The 18,782-nt window shown below is 44.1% G+C and overlaps 2 protein-coding genes across 2 annotated transcripts in view; one reads left to right on the top strand and one right to left on the bottom strand.

Moving 5' to 3' along the window:
* The window catches only part of CFAP57 (cilia and flagella associated protein 57), a 37,492-nt gene extending 32,285 nt beyond the window's left edge, over positions 1-5,207 (bottom strand). The window contains exons 1-2 of the mRNA XM_084852810.1: positions 4,693-5,207; positions 1,665-1,981 (exon numbers count right to left, since the gene is read on the bottom strand). Coding sequence (XP_084708936.1) covers positions 1,665-1,981; positions 4,693-4,849 — 474 coding nt within the window. The 5' untranslated portion in view covers positions 4,850-5,207. The remainder of the gene's footprint in view (positions 1-1,664; positions 1,982-4,692) is intronic.
* A 64-nt stretch (positions 5,208-5,271) lies between these two features.
* Positions 5,272-18,695, top strand: EBNA1BP2 (EBNA1 binding protein 2). Its single transcript, XM_084852816.1, has 10 exons — positions 5,272-5,324; positions 5,738-5,855; positions 7,182-7,265; positions 11,350-11,516; positions 13,684-13,807; positions 16,005-16,094; positions 16,331-16,406; positions 17,228-17,324; positions 17,851-18,013; positions 18,381-18,695. Exons 2-10 carry the CDS (start codon positions 5,781-5,783, stop codon positions 18,426-18,428), a joined length of 924 nt encoding a protein of 307 aa, XP_084708942.1. The 5' UTR covers positions 5,272-5,324; positions 5,738-5,780; the 3' UTR covers positions 18,429-18,695.
* The last annotated feature ends 87 nt before the right edge of the window (positions 18,696-18,782 follow it).

The following is an 18,782-nucleotide window of genomic DNA, read 5'->3' on the forward strand; positions in this document are numbered from 1 at the left end:
GAAAATATCACAAAATAAGTGATTACTGGATGGACCAGTTAATTTGTGCTTTTTAAATGAATGCACCTGTTCCAGCCCACCATTAAAAAAATAAAAGGATATATCCCCCTCCTTTTTTTTCTGGAGCCTGTCCATCTCTTGTGAGAGATGGGGAGGCTGGACACAAACTGACATGTCCCTTCCCTCATTACATTTATAGCCACATTAAGATTTTTTTCCTCTTACTTCCTTTCTGGAAGGGGGACGGGGATGGGGAGGAGGGAATTAAAATGACTATAAATGTAATAGGGCAAGGGTGGGACATGAAATGGCAGAAGTGCAAGTGTATCAGTAGTACATGTGGAAGGTTGATGCTGTAATTCTGTAAAAGCCAGAAAGCTGGAGCAGTAAAATGGCAATGCCAGAAAGTTCTCCACAAACCAGATGAGTGAACAGAGAAAATATTTGATGGCAATGATTTGGCAGTGTCATCATCTCCACCATAACACAGTGAACAAACTATGCAAATTCCAGAGAAAACAGCAAGTGTGGAAGCAATCTGAATTGATATGCAAAAAATAACAAAAATAGGACTCAGTGATAGTGTAAATCATGCGAACATAGTGTTATACCTGGCTAAATATTGTAGTGTTCCATGGGGAATGTTCTCATGCTTTAAAGAGTGCAATAGTCACCACCATTTAAAGTGCAAAATAAAGGTATATAAGGCAGCTTGGGACTTCAAGAATGGAGTGGAAATGTTGTGAAATTTGTCTTGTGATTCTTTGTAGCTGTGTAATTCTGCCTCAGCAACCTCAGATGGAAGTCTTACGCTAATTGTGGGCCATTTTGGGATACATAATTTGTGAAATAAGGAAGAGCTTTAGGGTTAGAGTACCACCATGTGTGCAATACCTCTCTCAGTCACTGGGGCAATAAATGGCAATGCTGTCTTAAATACAATTGCTGAACTGCAATACTTGTGCACCCATCCATTCATGCAATTTCTGTGCCTTGTTGCTACATGAAGACATTATGGAACATGAATATCAGTCTTTAGTTTTCACGGTAGGACCATCTCCACAGTGGCAGCTTTTCTCACTTGGGTCTCCAATGGTGGAAGCACAATTGTTCCACTTGAGCCAATGATGACAGGTGATAATTACTTTGATTATGCACCTTAGAGAGCAATCCTATGGCCAGTAGACACTGTCTAGACAGCCATAGGATTTTTTGGTTTCTGGAAACCAAGGTTGTCTGACCATGACTCCCAGAAACCATGCTCCCTGCCCCCTCATCTCATAGCCAGCGTGGTTCTTTCTGCACTGCTGCCATCTTTGTGCTCATAAAGGGAGTGCGGAGAGGGTGAAAAGGGGGCGGTCCTGGAGGCGGTGAGGGGAGGAGACCACAGAAGCTGCTGTAGACAGCTTCCTACCAGGTCTCCGGGCCCCTTCCCTCTCCCTCTGCAAAGCCACAGCTAAACGCTGTCTAGCCACAAATCCAGTGGGGCTGGAGGATGGAGGAGAGGATCCCCTCTGTATTCCATCTGCCCTGCCTTGAACAGGTTTCAGCTTCCAAGTTCAGAGGCTGACATCTGTCTCGATAGGATTGACCCTTAGTGTTATACAAATGTACCCAAGTAGAGGTGCCTGCCATAGGACAGTGGTGTTTCTCTCCCAACTTACCTGATAGAGAGGATTATTCTGAACATCAACCTTAACGATTGCCATTGTTCTTTGCTTTTCCCACATCCAATAGGCAAGATTTGATTCAGGAGGTCCTGTCTGTGCCACTAGATATTTGGAATCAGGGGAAAAACCCAGACTGATAAATTCCTGGACAGGGAAATCAAAAGTATTGAGGATCTTCCGCTTCTTACATGGGACAGATGACAGTTCATAGATTGTGATAGTAGGTCTATCCTGCAGTATCTCTGAAATGGCCAGATAGCGTCGATTTGGACTAATTGCCAGCGCAAGCATCCCTTGGCTCTTTTCTGAGCCTATAAAGCACACACACACACAAAATAACTTTCGTGAGCTTAACATAGCAATGTTATGTTCTCATGATCTGCAACCAAAATGACAGTATATTCTACTACTATGGTTTCCCACATAGTCTTCATCTAATTTTGAAATGTTTTAAAAAAACAAAAAAGACTTCATGTGAGAGTGAAATTAAACAGTTACAGAGATAATATTTTAAAATATTTGTATATTTTTTATTTTCATATTGCTATTGTTTACCACTAGGTTTTTAAAAAATATAGAACGTTCTATAAATACTATAAAGAAATAAAATAAAGAAGTAAATAATAACCCAGGAAACTCAAATCCCAAGAATTCCCCTGTTACAGAACACTGGCAAAGAGCACGGGCAGCCATTAAAAGCTTAGATCTATCACTGCACTACACTGTAGTTGGGTGAGGTTCCCTGACAGAGTTCTTGATCCACTTGCTAAGAATGGATCATGTTTTAGCCACAGTGATTGGTCTTATGAGGATATAAAACTAAATTATGGATTAGCACTATGTGAATGAGCCTGGATGAGCCTTAGACTCATGCACTGCCCCCTCTCCTCCCTGGCATAGCCATGGGATTGGAACCTCTTGCTTCTGGTTTTAACTAAGTGCAGTTGAGCATTATGTCCAAACTTGGACAAACTTTGGTTAGTTTAACTATGGTTTACTGAAATAAGCCAACTTCAAACTATGATTTATGAAGCTGGGTTGTTTCAATAAACTATAGTTAAGATTAACCACAATTTAGGGTTCAGATGCAAGGGTAAACAGAGGTTGATTGAAAATAGAAGGGAAAGCTTTCAAACTCCTTCTTGCAGCTGTGCCAGCAGAGAAGGCAAGGGGGAGCACACAAGCCCAAGGTTAACACAATCGCATTCACGTAACACTAAACCATAAAGCATTACACTCAAACAAAGCCACGGAGGGAGCAATCCTATGTACCCTAGACAGCATCTGGGGAGACATAGGATTTTTTGGTTTCCTGGCTCTGAGCTTGTAGACAGGGCTCCAAGCTCAGAGCCAGGAAACTGTGCTCCCTGCCCCCTCCCCCTCCTAGCCAGCACGGAGAGAATCACGCCAGCTGCTTCTCCACGCTCATAAAACAGAGCATGGTGATGGGCAGAAGGAGCATTCCTGGGGGGAGGGGACCAGGGCAGCATTCTGATGATCTTTATAATGGCTGCCCCAGCCTCCTTCCCTCCCCCAAGCCTCTGCTAGACAGGTGAAATTGCCGGTCTAGTTAAAATGCAATGCAGGAGGCGCAAGGCACTTCCCACTCTGCATAGGATAGTCGTAAACCTCCGAGTTCGGGGGCTTACGAGTACTCAAGGCACAACCCATAGGATTGTGCCCTGATTTTTACAAAGACAGTTGAATTGTCAAGAAAATCCTGAATGCAAGCCTCCATAAAAAGTTGGTGGACCGAATTCAGGCTTACAGGACCTACTTTGTTTTTTTATGAGAGCCCTGAGATCTACCTACCAAAAAACACGCACATAAGAATTAAAGAACTTGGAGCTCAGGAATTTGTTTTGAGTACCAGAAGTTAATGGAGCTTATATTCCTTCCACACAAAAATCCATTCTTGATTACTCCAAGCTTCTTCATTTCAGCAGTATAACATGGGGTAGGTGGGGGAGTCATTTTGTTGCTGCTATTATTAAACAATTGGAAGTCAGAAATCCTTGCAGATCTACTGTCAGTCATCCAGAGATCTACCTTCTGCCCACATTGGGCTCTAGAACATAAGCCCAATGTGAATAGTTGTATTTTGGAGAATTTGAGCAATAAGTGAAACTAGATGCTTAAATAGTTTACATCTCAACTACATCAGGACATAACATAATTAGGAACAAAGAATCATAGTGACAGAATCATAGGGTTGGAAGGGGCCTACAAGACGATCAAGTCCAACCCCCTGCTCAGTGCAGGAAGCCTGATTCCCAGGCGGTCTCCCATCCAAGTACTAACCAGGACTGACCCTGCTTACCTGAAACTACGTTGTTCATGAATACCAAACATACATGCAAACAATACAAAATTTTATATCTGGAAAGTATTAAGCCGTATAAAGCAGCTCTTACCATACTTTCCACCTTCAATATGTTGGCTTTGAGCCCAAATCTCTAAACACTTCAGCTGCTTTCAGAATCAAATCCCCAAGTTTATGAATAAAATTTTGCACATATCTGATGTGTTAATGTTCTGCACATATTAATCAAAATTCTGCAACTGAAGAGACACTGGGTGCTTCCAGATGGAGGGCTCCTAGAGCTACCAACCAAAATACATTGAGCAACTATCCTATCTTTTCCTCCTTAATGGATTTTCCAGGGTAAAAAAAAAGACAGAAGAATTGGTGGGAAAACACAGCAGGACCATGCGTGGAAGACGACCCCCTGTAACATTCCATGAAAGAGGCAGTGTGTGATTGCAGGATAAAAGCTTTGTCTGGAAGCACCCAGTGTTGTCTTGAACACCCCACCCCGCAATCTCCTGATTGCAATCTTCTCATGCACGGCGACTGCATGAGAAAAGACTCATCTGGAAGCACCCATTGCCTGTTTATGAGACTACTGTCTGCAGGGCGGCAATTTCAGATGCAGAGGCGGGGAGATGCACACCCTTCCCCTTCCTTTGTTGAATTGCTTCCTTGGGAATTAGGGAAGTGGGAGAGGGAAGGCGGATTTACCTGGGATGAATTTCTGCCATTTCTGCTCTATGTGATATTTCACACAGCTATTCCCCGCGGGGTACACTATTATCTGTTCATCGAAGAAACAAATATTATTTGCTACTCGAGACTGGAACCCAAAAATGTGGAGAGCTTGTGCCACGATCACCGACATGGCCCCCGAAGCTCAGCAAACGGCGCTGGAAAACGAGACACAGGCGTCTGAGGAGCTGTCCGCCTCCCACGTCCCGCCTGCTCCCGCTCGCGGCACGGGCTCCTTTCCCCAGAGCCTCCCTGGGATAGGGCGGCCCGGCCCCGACAAGTCCTTCTGCGCTAGTGCGCTTTTTATTTGCTCGCCGTCGCTCCCTCGTTCTCCGCTAACTACCCGGACCTTCCCGATATCTGCGCTCCCGGCCTCGCTCGCTAAATCGTCTCTCTGATTTTCAGAGAGAAGCTTTTCAAAGAGCAAACCACAGCGGCAGAACTGATTGCCATGGAGACAGCGTCCCGGATACATAGCAAAAAAAGGGGGGAAGATGGCCGACCGGAATCGGAAATACCTAAAAGAACTGTCTCGGAAACCGGAAGTAGTGCTGCACCTTCGTTCCTCGTGGTTTGGGGACTAGTGGCTGGTTGGAGTCGTTCTTGAGGTGAGTGAACGGGGATTTGGTGGGGTTAGGGTTAGATGGGAGTTAGTGGCACCGAATACAGTGCGAATTACTTCCAAGTCAGTAAAACGCAGAGGGTTGCACAGGACGAGGCCGTTCCTAGGGAGGGGGGAAAAATCAGGTGCGATGTGATGCAAAATTAGGGGGCGGGTTGAAATTCAACAGGAGAAGTTTCCTCGGAATTTAGATGGTGGGGAAAGCCTCACGTGCTGAGTTTGTTTATGTTACATGTGTTAACTGTTAAAATGCAAATGTTTAAAATAAATAGTAAATAAATATATGGTGTGTCAGGCCTGCCAAGGGACTGCTGGAGCTAGCAATCCTACCTATCCCCATTTCATTCCATGATCTGGAGGATCGAGTGTGCTTTCTGACTATTTTTGTTCCTGATGCAGCTTGGTGGAGACAGAGTCTAGACATCCCAAAACACCGTGTGCGATGCCCCACGTAGATATGGAGCAAGACTTTTCAGAGTCATCAGATTCTGAAGAATCCGTTGTTACCGACCGAGAGGTAAGTTTGGCACTATGTTCGTGCTACCCGGCAGTGGGGGCTGGTTGAGTTTTCCTTACCAGAGTGTGAGCCAGGCTTCTAGTAGCATGTCAGAGATGTGAAGGCTTGGGAGAAAATGGTTGAGGCTGAGTTTTGTATTAGCTTGTGAGATGATTGGTAGTGTTAGGTTCTTCTTTTTACAGATTGTTCTGGAAGGCTATGGCTTCAGTTTGTCTAGAGGAAATATAAGCTGTAATGGCTGTTCACAGGATTCGTAGCTGTCCTAGCTTGCTCGTGATTCTAATGTAGTAGGAGCTATACACTGCATTTATATAGTAATAATGCCTAATGTTATTTCACCACCTTGATGGCATTTTGGTAGATAAGGTGATATATAAATGCTAATAATATGCTAACAATAAAGTGAATAATAATAATAAATAATAATATACACAGGACATTTCAAGGAATCATAGTACTTTACTGACACTATCTCAGTGTCTCTTCAAATGCCCATATAAATATGATTGTTTCTGTGAATCCTCTGCGAGGGGCTGAGGCTGAAAGAATAGTAACTGGGCTAAGGTCACTTGGTGCAATCCTATCCAGATACCTGTCAGCCTCCAAACTCGGACATTGACGGGCCCGCTGCAGAGTGGGAAGAGTGTGGAGGTGATCTTCATCTCAGCACTTCTCCTGCTCTGCATTTTTGACCGACGGGCATTTTTGCCCATCTGTCTAGGGCTCTGTGGAGGGGGAGGGAAGGAGGCTGGGGAAGTCTGGGGATAGCTTGTATCCCCACTTCCCCAGGCCCCTCCCCTCCCACAGAACCACCTCCTTTCCCTCCTCTCTGAGGTCTCTTTTGCAACCTTGGAGAGATAGCTGGTACAGTTCACTCCACACTGCTGGGGAGGGGAACTCGGACTCCTGGGTCTGAGGTTGGAACGCTGTCTCTGACGTCAGATCCAGGAATCCAAACTATCCTATCCCCCCACCCCCTGGATGCTGTCTAGGGGCCATAGGATTGCTCTCCCCATGGGTCTATGACTGGAGCAAGATTTGAGTCAGGTGCTTACTGGCTCATGCTATTAGCAGTGTCTGTCCAGCATCTAAACCCCAACGTGCTCTTGTAAGGCCGTATAGAGAGCTGCATTTGCCAGCCACCTGCAGTTTGAGCACGTTGGTTTAGACCCTTCCTCCACCTCTCCCTTGCACTCATCTGTATGCTTTTTGTCCTATATTCCTTTCCATAATGAAGGAGTTTGTGGGTGAGCGAGCTAACTTCTTTGACATTGTGTGTGTCAGTTTTCTGGGCTGGCATTAACCTATCATCTTTCTCCAATACAGCTCCAGGTAGCATTTTCTAAAGGTTCACTAAAGCCAGGCCTGAATGTTGTGCTAGAGGGACGGCCAAAAGCTTTCAACAATGTGGTGAGTGCTGTGTGATCGTGACTTGTATAGGATTCATTTGTGTGAGCAGATTGAGCTTCTCTTGGATAGACTTAACATTTAGCCAGAATAAAGCTATCAGATCAACTTTACTTCAATCTGTGCACTGAACTGATATTTTGAGCTCAGTACCTGGCAGCCAGACCTTCTGTTCTTTTAATGGCTTGAGTCCATTTATCTGAACATTTTAGATTAGGTGTCATCCACCAGCTATAAGGGTAACAGATGCTTCACATCCTTGAAACATGAAAAAGTGTTGGATGTAGGGTCAAATAACTTGTATAACTTGGTTTTAAATGTTCTGATTGGTTTGTGTTTTGATTCCTTTTTGCTTTATTGTTCATCACTCAGGAATATTTTTTAGATATAAAGCAGCTTATAAAATCTATAAATAAATGAATTAAAATGTTGCTGTTTATTTGGCTACAATATATCAAAATCAGGGTGATATATTGTATCTGTTGGGCATTAAAATACAGTAAGCTATTAATTTCCCTTCAGATTTCATGGGGGGAAGTCTGCACTGACCTTGGTTTATGCTGTCATTGTTGAGGCTGAAGCATGTTCTTTTGCTTGTAGGTGTTTGAAGGGGAGAACATTGGGTTCAAAAAACTCTGGCATCCATTTGGATAGGAAGCAGCAAGCATTGCTTATGATTGTTTACAGGCATTTGAAAGTAATCTGATTCTTTGAGTGGGAATATCAAATGCATTATCTAATTGATGGCTTGTTTAGGGTGTGTTTGTTGTTCAGTCGTTCAGTCTTGTCTGACTCTTCGTGACCCCATGGACCATAGCACGCCAGGCCTTCCTGTCCTCCGCTCTCTCCTGGAGTGTGCTCAAGTTCATATTCATTGCATCGGTGATGCTCTCTAGCCATCTCAGCCTCTGCCGTCCCCTTCTCCTTTTGCCTTCAATCCTTCCCAGCATCAGGGTCTTTTCCAGGGAGTTTTCTCTTCGCATTAGGTGGCCAAAATATTTGAGCTTCAGCTTCAGTATCTGTCCTTCCAATGAGCACTCAGGGTTGATTTCCTTTAGGATGGACTGATTTGACCTCCTTGCAGTCCAGGGGACTCGTAACAGTCTTCTCCAGCACCACAGTTCGAACACATCAGTTCTTCGGTGCTCAGCCTTCCTTACAGTCCAGCTCTCACAGCCATACGTAACTCTGGGAAAACCATAGCTTTGATTATACGAACCTTTGTCAGCAAGATGATGTCTCTGCTTGTTACTATGCTGTCTAGGTTTGCCATAGCTTTCCTTCCAGGGAGCAAGCGTCTTTTAATTTCATGGCTACAGTCACCGTCTGCGGTGATCTTGGAGCCCAAGAAAATAAAATCTGTCACAGCTTCCATTTCTTCCCCTTCTATATGCCAGGAAGTGATGGGGCCAGATGCCATGATCTTAGTTTTTTTAATGTTGAGTTTCAAACCCGCTTTTGCACTCTCCACTTTCACCCTCAACAAGAGGCTCTTGAGATCCTCTTCGCTTTCTGCCATTAGGGTGGTATCGCCTGTGTATCGGAGGTTGTTGATAATTCTCCCGGCAATCTTAATTCCGACCTGGGATTCATCCAGTGCATCGTTTCTCATGATGTACTCTGCATATAAGTTAAATAAGCAGGGTGACAATATGCAGCCTTGTCGTACTCCTTTCCCAATTCTGAACCAGTCGGTCGTTCCATGTCTGGTTCTTACTGTTGCTTCTTGTCCCTCGTACAGGTTTCTCAGGAGATAGGTAAGGTGGTCTGGTACTCCCATCTCTTTAAGAATTTGCCACAGTTTGTTGTGATCCACACAATCAAAGGCTTTAGCATAGTCAATGAAGCAGAAATGGATGTTTTTCTGGAATTCTCTTGCTTTCTCCATGATCCAGCGAATGTTGGCGATTTGATCTCTAGTTCCTCTGCCTCTTTGAAACCCAGCTTGTACTTCCGGTAGTTCTCGGTTCACATACTGCTGAAGCCTAGCTTGTAGGATTTTGAGCATCACCTTGCTGGCATGTGAAATGAGCGCAATTGTATGGTAGTTTTGAACACTCTTTGGCATTGCCCTTCTTTGGAATTGGAATGTAAACTGACCTTTTCCAGTCTTGCAGCCACTGTTGAGTGTTCCAAATTTGTTCGCATATTGAGTGCAGCACTTTCACAGCATCATCTTTTAGGATTTTAAATAGCTCAGCTGGAATACTGTCATCTCCACTAGCTTTGTTGTTAGTAATGCTTCCTAAGGCCCACTTGACTTCACTCTCTAGGATGTCCGGCTCAAGTTCAGTGACCGCACTGTCATGGCTATCAGGGACATTCAGATCTTTCCTGTATAGTTCTTCTGTGTATTCTTTCCACCTCTTCTTAATCTCATCTGCTTCTGTTAGGTCCCTGCCTTCTTTGTCCTTTATCATGCCCGTCTTTGCACAAAATGTTCCCTTGAGATCTCCGATTTTCTTGAAGAGATCTCTAGTCTTTCCCATTCTGTTGTTTTCCTCGATTTCTTTGCATTGTTCATTTAAGAAGGCCTTCTTGTCTCTCCTTGCTATTCTCTGGAACTCTGCATTCAGTTGGATATATCTTCCCCTTTCTCCCTTGCTTTTCTCTTCCCTTCTTTCCTCAGCTACTTGTAAAGCCTCCTCAGACAGCCACTTTGCTTTCTTGCATTTCTTTTTTTGGGGGATGGATTTAGTTGCTGCCTCCTGAACAATGTTATGGACCTCTGTCCAGAGTTCCTCAGGCACTCTGTCTATCAGGTCTAATCCCTGAAATCTATTCCTCACCTCCACTGTATATTCAGAAGGGATATGATTTAGGTCATACCTGAATGGTTTAGTGGTTTTCCCTACGTTCTTCAATTTAAGCCGAAATTTTGCAACAAGCAGCTCATGATCTGAGCCACAGTCAGCTCCAGGTCTTGTTTTGACTGACTGTATAGAGCTTCTCCATCTTTGACTGCAAAGGACATAATCAATCTGATTTCGATATTGACCATCTGGTGATGTCCATGTGTAGAGTCGCCTCTTGTGCTGTTGGAAAAGAGTGTTTGCTATGATCAGCATGTTCTCTTTGCAAAACTCTATTAGCCTTTGTCCTGCTTCATTTTGTACACCAAGGCCATGCTTGCCTGTTTTCCCAGTTATTTCTTGACTTCCTACTTTAGCATTCCAATCCCCTATGATGAAGAGGACATCTTTTTTTGGTGTTAGTTCTCGAAGGTGTTGTAGGTCTTCATAGAACCGACCAACCTCAGCTTCTTCGGCCTCAGTGGTTGGGGCATAGACTTGAATTACTGTGATGTTGAATGGTTTGCCTTGGATTCGTACTGAGATCATTCTATCGTTTTTGAGATTGTACCCCAGTACTGCTTTTCCCACCCTTTTGTTGACTATGAGTGCTACTCCATTTCTTCTAACGGATTCTTGCCCACAATAGTAGATATGATGGTCACCTGAATTAAATTCGCCCATGCTTGTACGTTTTAGTTTGCTGATTCCCAAGATGTCGATGTTCAATCTTGCCAACTCATGTTTGACCACCTCCAGCTTACCTTGATTCATTGATCTGACATTCCAGGTTCCTAAACAATATTGTTCTTTACAGCATCGGATTTTCTTTTCACCACCAGACACATCCACAGCTGAGTGTCCTTTCGGCTTTGGCCCAGCCGCTTCACTCTTTCTGGCGCTACTTGGAAATACCCTCTGCTCTTCCCCAGTAGTATATTGGACACCTTCCGACCTGAGGGGCTCATCTTCCAGCGTCATCTCTTTTAGCCTTGTGATACATTCCATGGGGTTTTCTTGGCAAGAATACTGGAGTGGGTTGCCATTTCCTTCTCCACTGGACCATATTTTGTCAGAACTCTCCGCCATGACCTGTCCGTCTTGGGTGGCCCTGCATGGCATAGCTTATGGCTTCACTGAGTTACGCAAGCCCCTTCACCACAACAAGGCAGTGATCCATGAAGGGATGTTTAGGGTGTATCTGGGTAGAAATCTTTTAGGCTCCAAATGGTGTTTTTGGTTGACATGCTAGTTAGTGTATGTGTTGCGCTTATGCACAATATGCTTTTTCCTAGGATGGACTGAAACAGTGCTTGTCTGAATTCCAGAGGCACCTGACCTGGGTTGAAAGGCTTGATGTTACCTCTTGCCTGGCAGTAAATGCCACAAGTGCAGCTTCTAGTCACATGCGTGACAAAGATGCTATTGACCCTGAGGATGATTTCAAAAGAGAAATGAACTTGTAAGTCTGTGTTTATGAGATAGCGTTTCTTCCTGTGCTTTGACCTTATATGTTGCACTTTCTTTATCCATGTGCACAACAGAAGAAATTGTATCTTGTGCTTGGTACATACTTTTGTGTTGGTAGTGTCATTACCTACTGCATAAATATAGCAACTTAAGGTATATATCTGTATACTTGCAGTAGCTTTGAAAATACATACAAAATGGACTGAAATGTTTTGTGGCATTTTGTCTTGTATATCTAGATTGAATAATTTCTTTTTATATAAAGGTGGCTAGTGCTTTCCTTAGGCCCATTTGTAAATGCACGTTCTGTATTAAAATTAATTGTTTTGAGGTTGCTAGAACAATCCTACGCTTCCACTATGTCAGGTAGCTGTTACGCCAAGGTTACTGCTGGCATAATGTTGTTGCAATCCTGTGACCTCACTGCAGCAAAGCACAATTAAAGCTAACAGCATCTTTGAAAACTCAGCTACCACCCATCAATTGGGATTTGTCAGTGTACAGCAACCCTCACATTGATGACTGCAGTACCATAATGATGTCTCTCACTCACTCACCACACACACATGCACACAGTGGCCGGTTCACATGACTGGGGAAGGAAACCACCTTAGCTTATTTTCCTAGAAATAAGAAGCATTCATAGAAGCATCGCTTCCAAATCCCGCTAAGTACTAGTTCACCTCTACTCAGCACTGGTTAGGCCTCATCTGGAGTACTGTGTCCAGTTCTGGGCACCACACTTTAAGAAGGATGCAGATAAACTGGAGAGGGTTCAAAGGAGGGCAACAAAGATGATCAGGGGACTGGAAACAAAGCTCTTTGAAGAGAGACTGAAAGAACTGGGCATGTTTAGCCTTGAGAAGAGAAGACTGAGGGGAGATATGAGAGCACTCTTCAAGTACTTGAAAGGTTGTCACAGAGAAGGAGGCCAGGATCTCTTCTTGATCATCCCAGAGTGCAAGACACGGAATAATGGGCTCAAGTTACAGGAAGCCAGATTCTGGCTGAACATCAGGAAAAACTTCCTGAGTGTCAGAGCAATACGACAATGGAACCAATTACCTGGGGAGGTGCTGGGCTCCTCCACACTGGAGGCCTTCAAGGCGAAGTTGGACAGCCATCTGTCAGGGATGCTCTGACTTGGATTCCTGCATTGAGCAGGGGGTTGGACTCGATGGCCTTGTAGGCCCCTTCCAACCCTACTATTCTATGATTCTATGATTCCTGCCCAGCTGGCCCTGATCACATACTGTGTAATTACCATAATTACCCTCATCGGGCATGGTTTGTTGTGTCATCTGAACCCGGCAAGGATGGGTGGTGGAGTGGGTGACAAACCACTCCATAACCCTAGAACAAGCCATGGATTCTGGCGTGGTTTGTAAACTGACCTGCCACCCACCCTCAGTGGGTTCAGATGACATGACGGTCCATGCCCAGTGAGGGTAATTAGGTCATTATGCAGCATGTGATTGGGGCATGTGGGGTGGGAAAATAAGCTAAAGTGGCTTATTTTCCTTCCCAGTAAAAGAACCCAGCCCTGCCGCTGACCAGGTTCCCACAGTCGGGGAAGGAAAATAAGCTAATATTGCTTGTTTTCCAGCCCTGCACATACTGGTTGCATGCCACATAATTACTGTAATTACCCTCACCGGCTGCGGATTGTCATGTCATCCGAACCTGCATTGTAGTTGTGACTGTGTGGCGAGATCAAACGTTTTGCAAGATAGAGGGAGGGGCCCACCTATGCAAGAAAGAATGCAAACCACAGCAGCAAGCTCTCAGAAGGCAATGCCACAAGCTGCCTGGTAGCCCTGTGGGAAAGGGCAATGCAGTGGGAAATGGGAGATGAGAGTTCAGGTCCTGCCCTAGGAGATTTGTATGTGATCTTCATAATGCAAGCCTTTTCTTTAATGTGTCCTGATTGGAATAATATACTTAGGCAGAAAAGGAGAGACAGTAGATGTTTTTATTTTGTCCAAATAATGTTTGGTGGCTGCTAGGTTATAAAACCTGCAATCGATCCACCTCCAGTGCCAGGTTATGGAATATTTATTAAGCAGTAGTACTTGCCTACTGCTTAATATAATAAAATCTCTAAGCTGTTTAGCTTCCAACAGAATGTAAAGGTTGTAATATGTTATGTTTTCCTTCAGTTACCATCAGGCCCAAGCGTCTGTTCTAGAAGCCTTACCTCGGCTACATCAGCTCAAAATCCCTACCAGGCGGCCTGATGACTATTTTGCAGAGATGGCAAAATCTGATCAGCAGATGCAGAAGGTCAGATTTATGGGCCCTTCAATTCTTCTTTTCATCTAGCTGGTGTAATGAATGTGCTTATACTTGCCTTTCAAATCTGAAATTGTGGCACATTCAGTCTGGTATTTTGATGGCTCCAGCTGCCACCGCTTCAGAGGAAGAGAGAAGTGCAGAAAAGAAGAGTATCTACAGTTATTTTAAGTGCGCACTGTACCCCAGATCATTAATTGTTAATCAAGTTGGTAATAAGACAGCTTGCATTGTGGCCTTACAGTTTGAACTGAACACCAGAAGTAGTGTGTTTCCTGTAATGGGGATTGGTCTTGGATGGAACATAATGCATTGTGAAACAGGAGGGATATCAGATACTAGCTGTTCACTGCAAGCAATAATTGAGGATGCGAAGGCGATTGGTCACGTGTCTCTGTTCTTTATGTACACTTTGATGTTTGATCATTTCAGGTAAACAAGTATCTGCAGCATGCAGTGAAGGAGAGAAAGATTAATTGGATCAGTCAGCAGAATCTGCACCTCTTTTAAGCACTGCAGCTGTCTGCTTGATTAATCAGTGCCTTCACGTTCCTCAGATGCTCTCCTTTTGCTTGCGTCCTGAGTGGTGGATTCCTAGGCTTCCATCACATTGAAAACTTTTCTGTAATTTTCTGGAGCATGAGCAAATGCAGGAGTCACTTTATTGGCTCTCCTCAGTGGGAGGCTTGTACTCACGGGATCATACCCTTATTCTGAATTAAACAATGGAGACTATAACTACCACAGTGTGGTTCCAAAACTAAAAATACCTAACATGATTAGGATCCCCATTTCACTCTTGCAGTGGTGGATTCTAATTAACTGCTTTATTGTAAGCAGGTATTACAATACAAGACATTGCAGCACTGCGTTTGGGTTGTTAAAATAGTCGAGGGATGTGTCTCCTGGCTCTTACAGTCTGTGGGTTGTATTCAATATTAGTCTAACTCGGTGGCAGGCAACCTTTTTGGGTCTGTGGGAGCATTTGTAATTTTTCCCCTCGTCCTGGGGTGCATACATGATTTTTGCCATTTTTTCAGGATTTCCTCCTCTCTTGTGCCCCCCCTCCCATTATTCCCCTTCTCTTGCCCCTATAGATTTCCTTCCTCTGCCCCAGGACTTCCTTCCCCATCCCCAACCGCCTCTTTTCCTGTCTTCTTCTGCCCCCTCACTTCCACTTTTGCCACCACCACCCTTGCTTGCTGGCTCCTCATTCAAACGTCTGCCACTTCTGCTCACTCGCCCACCCGCTTGTGCTGCCACCGTGGTCACCCACTTGCTTCTTCCTCCCCGTCACTTCTGGTGCCCCACATGCACCCATCATCCACCACCACTTCCATCGGCCTGTGTGCCCCTACTTACGGACTCACTTGCTTCTGCTGCCTAGTTCCTTCTCCCTCCACCCACTGCTACTTCTTCCTGCCGCCACATTCACCTCAGGAGCAAGAAAGCAGGAACTCTGCCAACATCCTGCTACCTTGCTGCTGAGCTGAGCACAGCAGTAGGAAGAAACAGTGGTGAAGTTGGGGGGGGGGGTGCCATGATAACCTGTGGAAACTGGGTAATTGACCCCTGGTCTGACTTAAGTCCCATTTGTTTAAATGGGTCTAAGAGGACTAACATTGGATACAACTGTAACTTGGCTATTATTGGGGTTATGTGAGGGTTTAACAACCCTAGAACAGGCCATGGGTTATGCAAAGGTTAACCTTAACAACCTCCACCGGCAGGGTTTGCACAACATGATAACCCAGAGTCGAGGGTTGAATATTCGGGATGGTGCTCATGAGCACCACGGCTTGTTGTGGCTTAAGTAAGCCACAATGAGCTGCAGCATGTCATGCAAACCCTGTGAATTAAAGCCCCAAATGGTTATAGTTGTAAGTGCATTATTAAGAAACAATGATAGGCTGTGAGTTTCTGGCATGACTGTTTGTCTTGCCTGGTGTGACCCTGCTGGAGAAAGACGTGTATCTAGCAGTTATAGAATCTGAATACTCCTAAAGTGCTATAGCAGTTGTGAAACTTGATACTTAGGGTTGCAGTACTCTTTTGAAAAATATGATTTTTTATTTTTGAAATCTGAGAAGAGGCAAACTGTCATGAATAAGGAAAGTTTCATAATCTCAAGTTCAGGAGCCTGCCTTCATCTGTATAAGAAGCATATTGATTGCTCTGTCGTAATTAGATTCGGCAAAAGCTGAAGAGCAAACAAGAGGCAATGGAAAAATCCGAGAGGGCCAAACAGCTCCGTGCTCTGAGGAAATATGGCAAAAAGGTGAGAACATTTGCAACAAGATCACCGAAATCTTGAGTTGGAGGAGGGGGAAGACGCATTTGTTTTGATCGGCAGTCTCAGAATTGGAATCCTTTGGTAGAGGAATCTACAGTAGCTGATGTGAGAACCCATACACAGGAATCCAACTGTGTGGAGTGGGAAGGGTATATGTGTGCATGGCTCAAAAGGGGAAAATGGGTAGAGAGCAAGGCCCACATTCTCTTCCTTGTTGATAGGTGCAAACTGAAGTGCTGCAGAAGAGGCAGAAGGAGAAGTCCACCATGTTGAATGCTGTCAAGAAATACCAAAAAGGTGAGGCACTCTCTTTCCTCTCTCCCTCTTCCCCCTCCCCTTACCAGAGAAGTGAGAAATGTCATTTCCATCCATAATTGGACATGGGGTCCACACACAAAATAGTTGCTGATTGGGGAGGCCCCATCAGGATGTGGGCTCTGAATGGGTCTCTTAACAGTTAATCATGTTTTGCTAGTGTTCACAGTTCTTTATTGCTCACCATGTTTTTCTACAAACTTACCCTCATTTTCTGCATCCTGTTAATTCATTTACATCACTTAATCGGAGATGTGAAGACCTGGAAAAAGCCCATAAAAATGTGGGGAGGATGGACAATTTCCCCCCTAAATTTTTCTGGGTGTTTTTCAGTTTTTCCCCAAGCCTTCATTCACATTTCAGCACTTGACAGTCCTTGTGTGTTTGTCCTTTCTAAAAGCAGTCAGCTGGTTTCTTTAAGTTCCTGGTGGGATTAATGTCTCTGAATCAGTACATTAGAAATTAATATGTTACTGTATATCAGAGGCTTAGGGTTGAAAATGCCAGAAAGAGCAGCTTTTCTATCTTTCCCAAGTCAGCTGTTATCTTTGTGGCATGTATCTTTATATACATGTTTGGCACAGTTTGATCTAGTTGCTTTTGCTCCAGAAATCTCAACCTACCTCTCTTTCTTATCTGTAAAATGGGAATGACAGTGATCTAGCCCATGAGACTGTTAAAAAAGATTGCAGAGCAATTACAAACATTCGTATGTATAGATATACTCTAGGAGATAAAGCCAGCCTTCATGCAATGGTTATACAGGAGGTCTTCTCAGTTCAACTGTCCTGTCATTCATGCAGGTCTCTCGGACAAGTTGGAATTCCTAGAGGGTGAGAAATCACCAGCTCCGCAGGGAAAAAAGAAGGAGGGGGCTGGAGGCCAACAAGTAAAGAAGGGGTAAGAATGAAGAACTGGAGGGATTTCAAGCAACTTTGCCATGAATATGTCTTCTGTTGAATCACTTTTTGTTTTGTTTACAGTTTTGCATTTGAGTTCTTAGTATAAATCAAAAGTTTGCACATTCTTCCAAGAACTAAAGTTGATCCGCTAAAAGGCGTTAGCCTGGCCTTACGTTGCACAAGTCTCTTTATTTGGGTGTGGGGGTGATATTCAGCTTTCCCAATACATGCATCCTGTGTTTTCCAGTTTGAACCTTGAGGTTCAATTCTAGGTGGGTTTTTTTAGGTTTCTAGTTCTTGCATACACTTGAAAACATAAGAACTGTGTATTCAAAATTCTCAGTAACCAGATGCACAGAGGAGTTTCATTTTTAAATCATTAGATTTGAAAGGAACTGTGTCATGATTTTGAGCATTTGGGACTGTGTGTGAGAAAGTCAGTCAGTGGGTGGGGGCGCAAAACGTCAGGGGAGAAGTAGACAAGTACCTGAGCATGACTGACTGACTTTTTTCTTTTCTTTTAGACCAAATGCCAAACGACGCTACAAGAATCAGAAGTTTGGTTTTGGTGGTAAGAAAAAAGGGTCAAAGTGGAATACCCAGGAAAGTCACAATGACGTGTCAAGCTTCCGTGCTAGCAAAGCCCACTACAAAGGTGCTGGGAAAGCAGGAAGAAGGGGTGCTAATGTAAGTACCTACCATGAACAGGAATGAGGTAATGGGCTCTTGCTTAAGTGCAAAGTAGCATGACTGTATTCTGGTTAAATTTGACAATAAGACATTATTTTAATGTTTTAGGAAGTGCTCTGAGGGCATATGATAGACTGCCTGAAAATCCCTTCTACACCACCTTGAGTTCTATGATGGAAGAAAGGCGGGATATAGATATAATAAATTAATATTAATGAGCAGCAACCATCTTGGTATTTCCTACACTGAGCTGTCTGTCATGGGAGCATTCTTTCTGGTGTCCCCCCCACCCCTTTCCCACGTAGAGTGAGACTAAAGTGGTAAGATGATGGCCAACTGTGTATAATTTTCTGTTTCTTTTCAGAAGAGACCTGGCAAAAAGATGAGGCAGAAAATGAAGAACCGTTCCTGATAACTAATGAAATGGATGGACTTTCCTTCTTTGCAAGTTCTGACTTCTGCCAGATGGTCAGCATACAGCCATGAACTGATGTTGGCCTTGACCTACCTTGTCATTTAACTTGATATTGAGGCGCAAATGGTTGTCTGACCTTGGTGCACCAGTATTTACACACAAACAGCAACCAGATACCTTCTGTTGCCTCTTTTCCATACTGATTCGGTTTTTCTTGAGCCTCCTTATGTGAGATACTGAATTAAATAGTGTTGACAGCTTGAAGACTTCATACCATTATGTTGGGAGAGATCCATTCTGTTTTATTTGGGGAGGATCTCAGAGTCCTTCAATTCTCTGGGTAACTTACAC

The sequence above is a fragment of the Heloderma suspectum genome, chromosome 4 (assembly GCF_057233095.1).
Source record: "Heloderma suspectum isolate Gila_16-S chromosome 4, 16-S_ref, whole genome shotgun sequence".
NCBI classification, from domain to species: domain Eukaryota; kingdom Metazoa; phylum Chordata; class Lepidosauria; order Squamata; family Helodermatidae; genus Heloderma; species Heloderma suspectum.

Excerpts from the sequence above, each read along its gene's own strand:
- EBNA1BP2 (XM_084852816.1), top strand. The coding sequence starts at position 5,781 with ATGCCCCACGTAGATATGGAGCAAGACTTTTCAGAGTCATCAGATTCT. Across the intron at positions 7,266-11,349 it reads CAAAAGCTTTCAACAATGTG|GATGGACTGAAACAGTGCTT; the intron begins GTGAGTGCTGTG and ends GCTTTTTCCTAG. Across the intron at positions 11,517-13,683 it reads TTCAAAAGAGAAATGAACTT|TTACCATCAGGCCCAAGCGT; the intron begins GTAAGTCTGTGT and ends GTTTTCCTTCAG.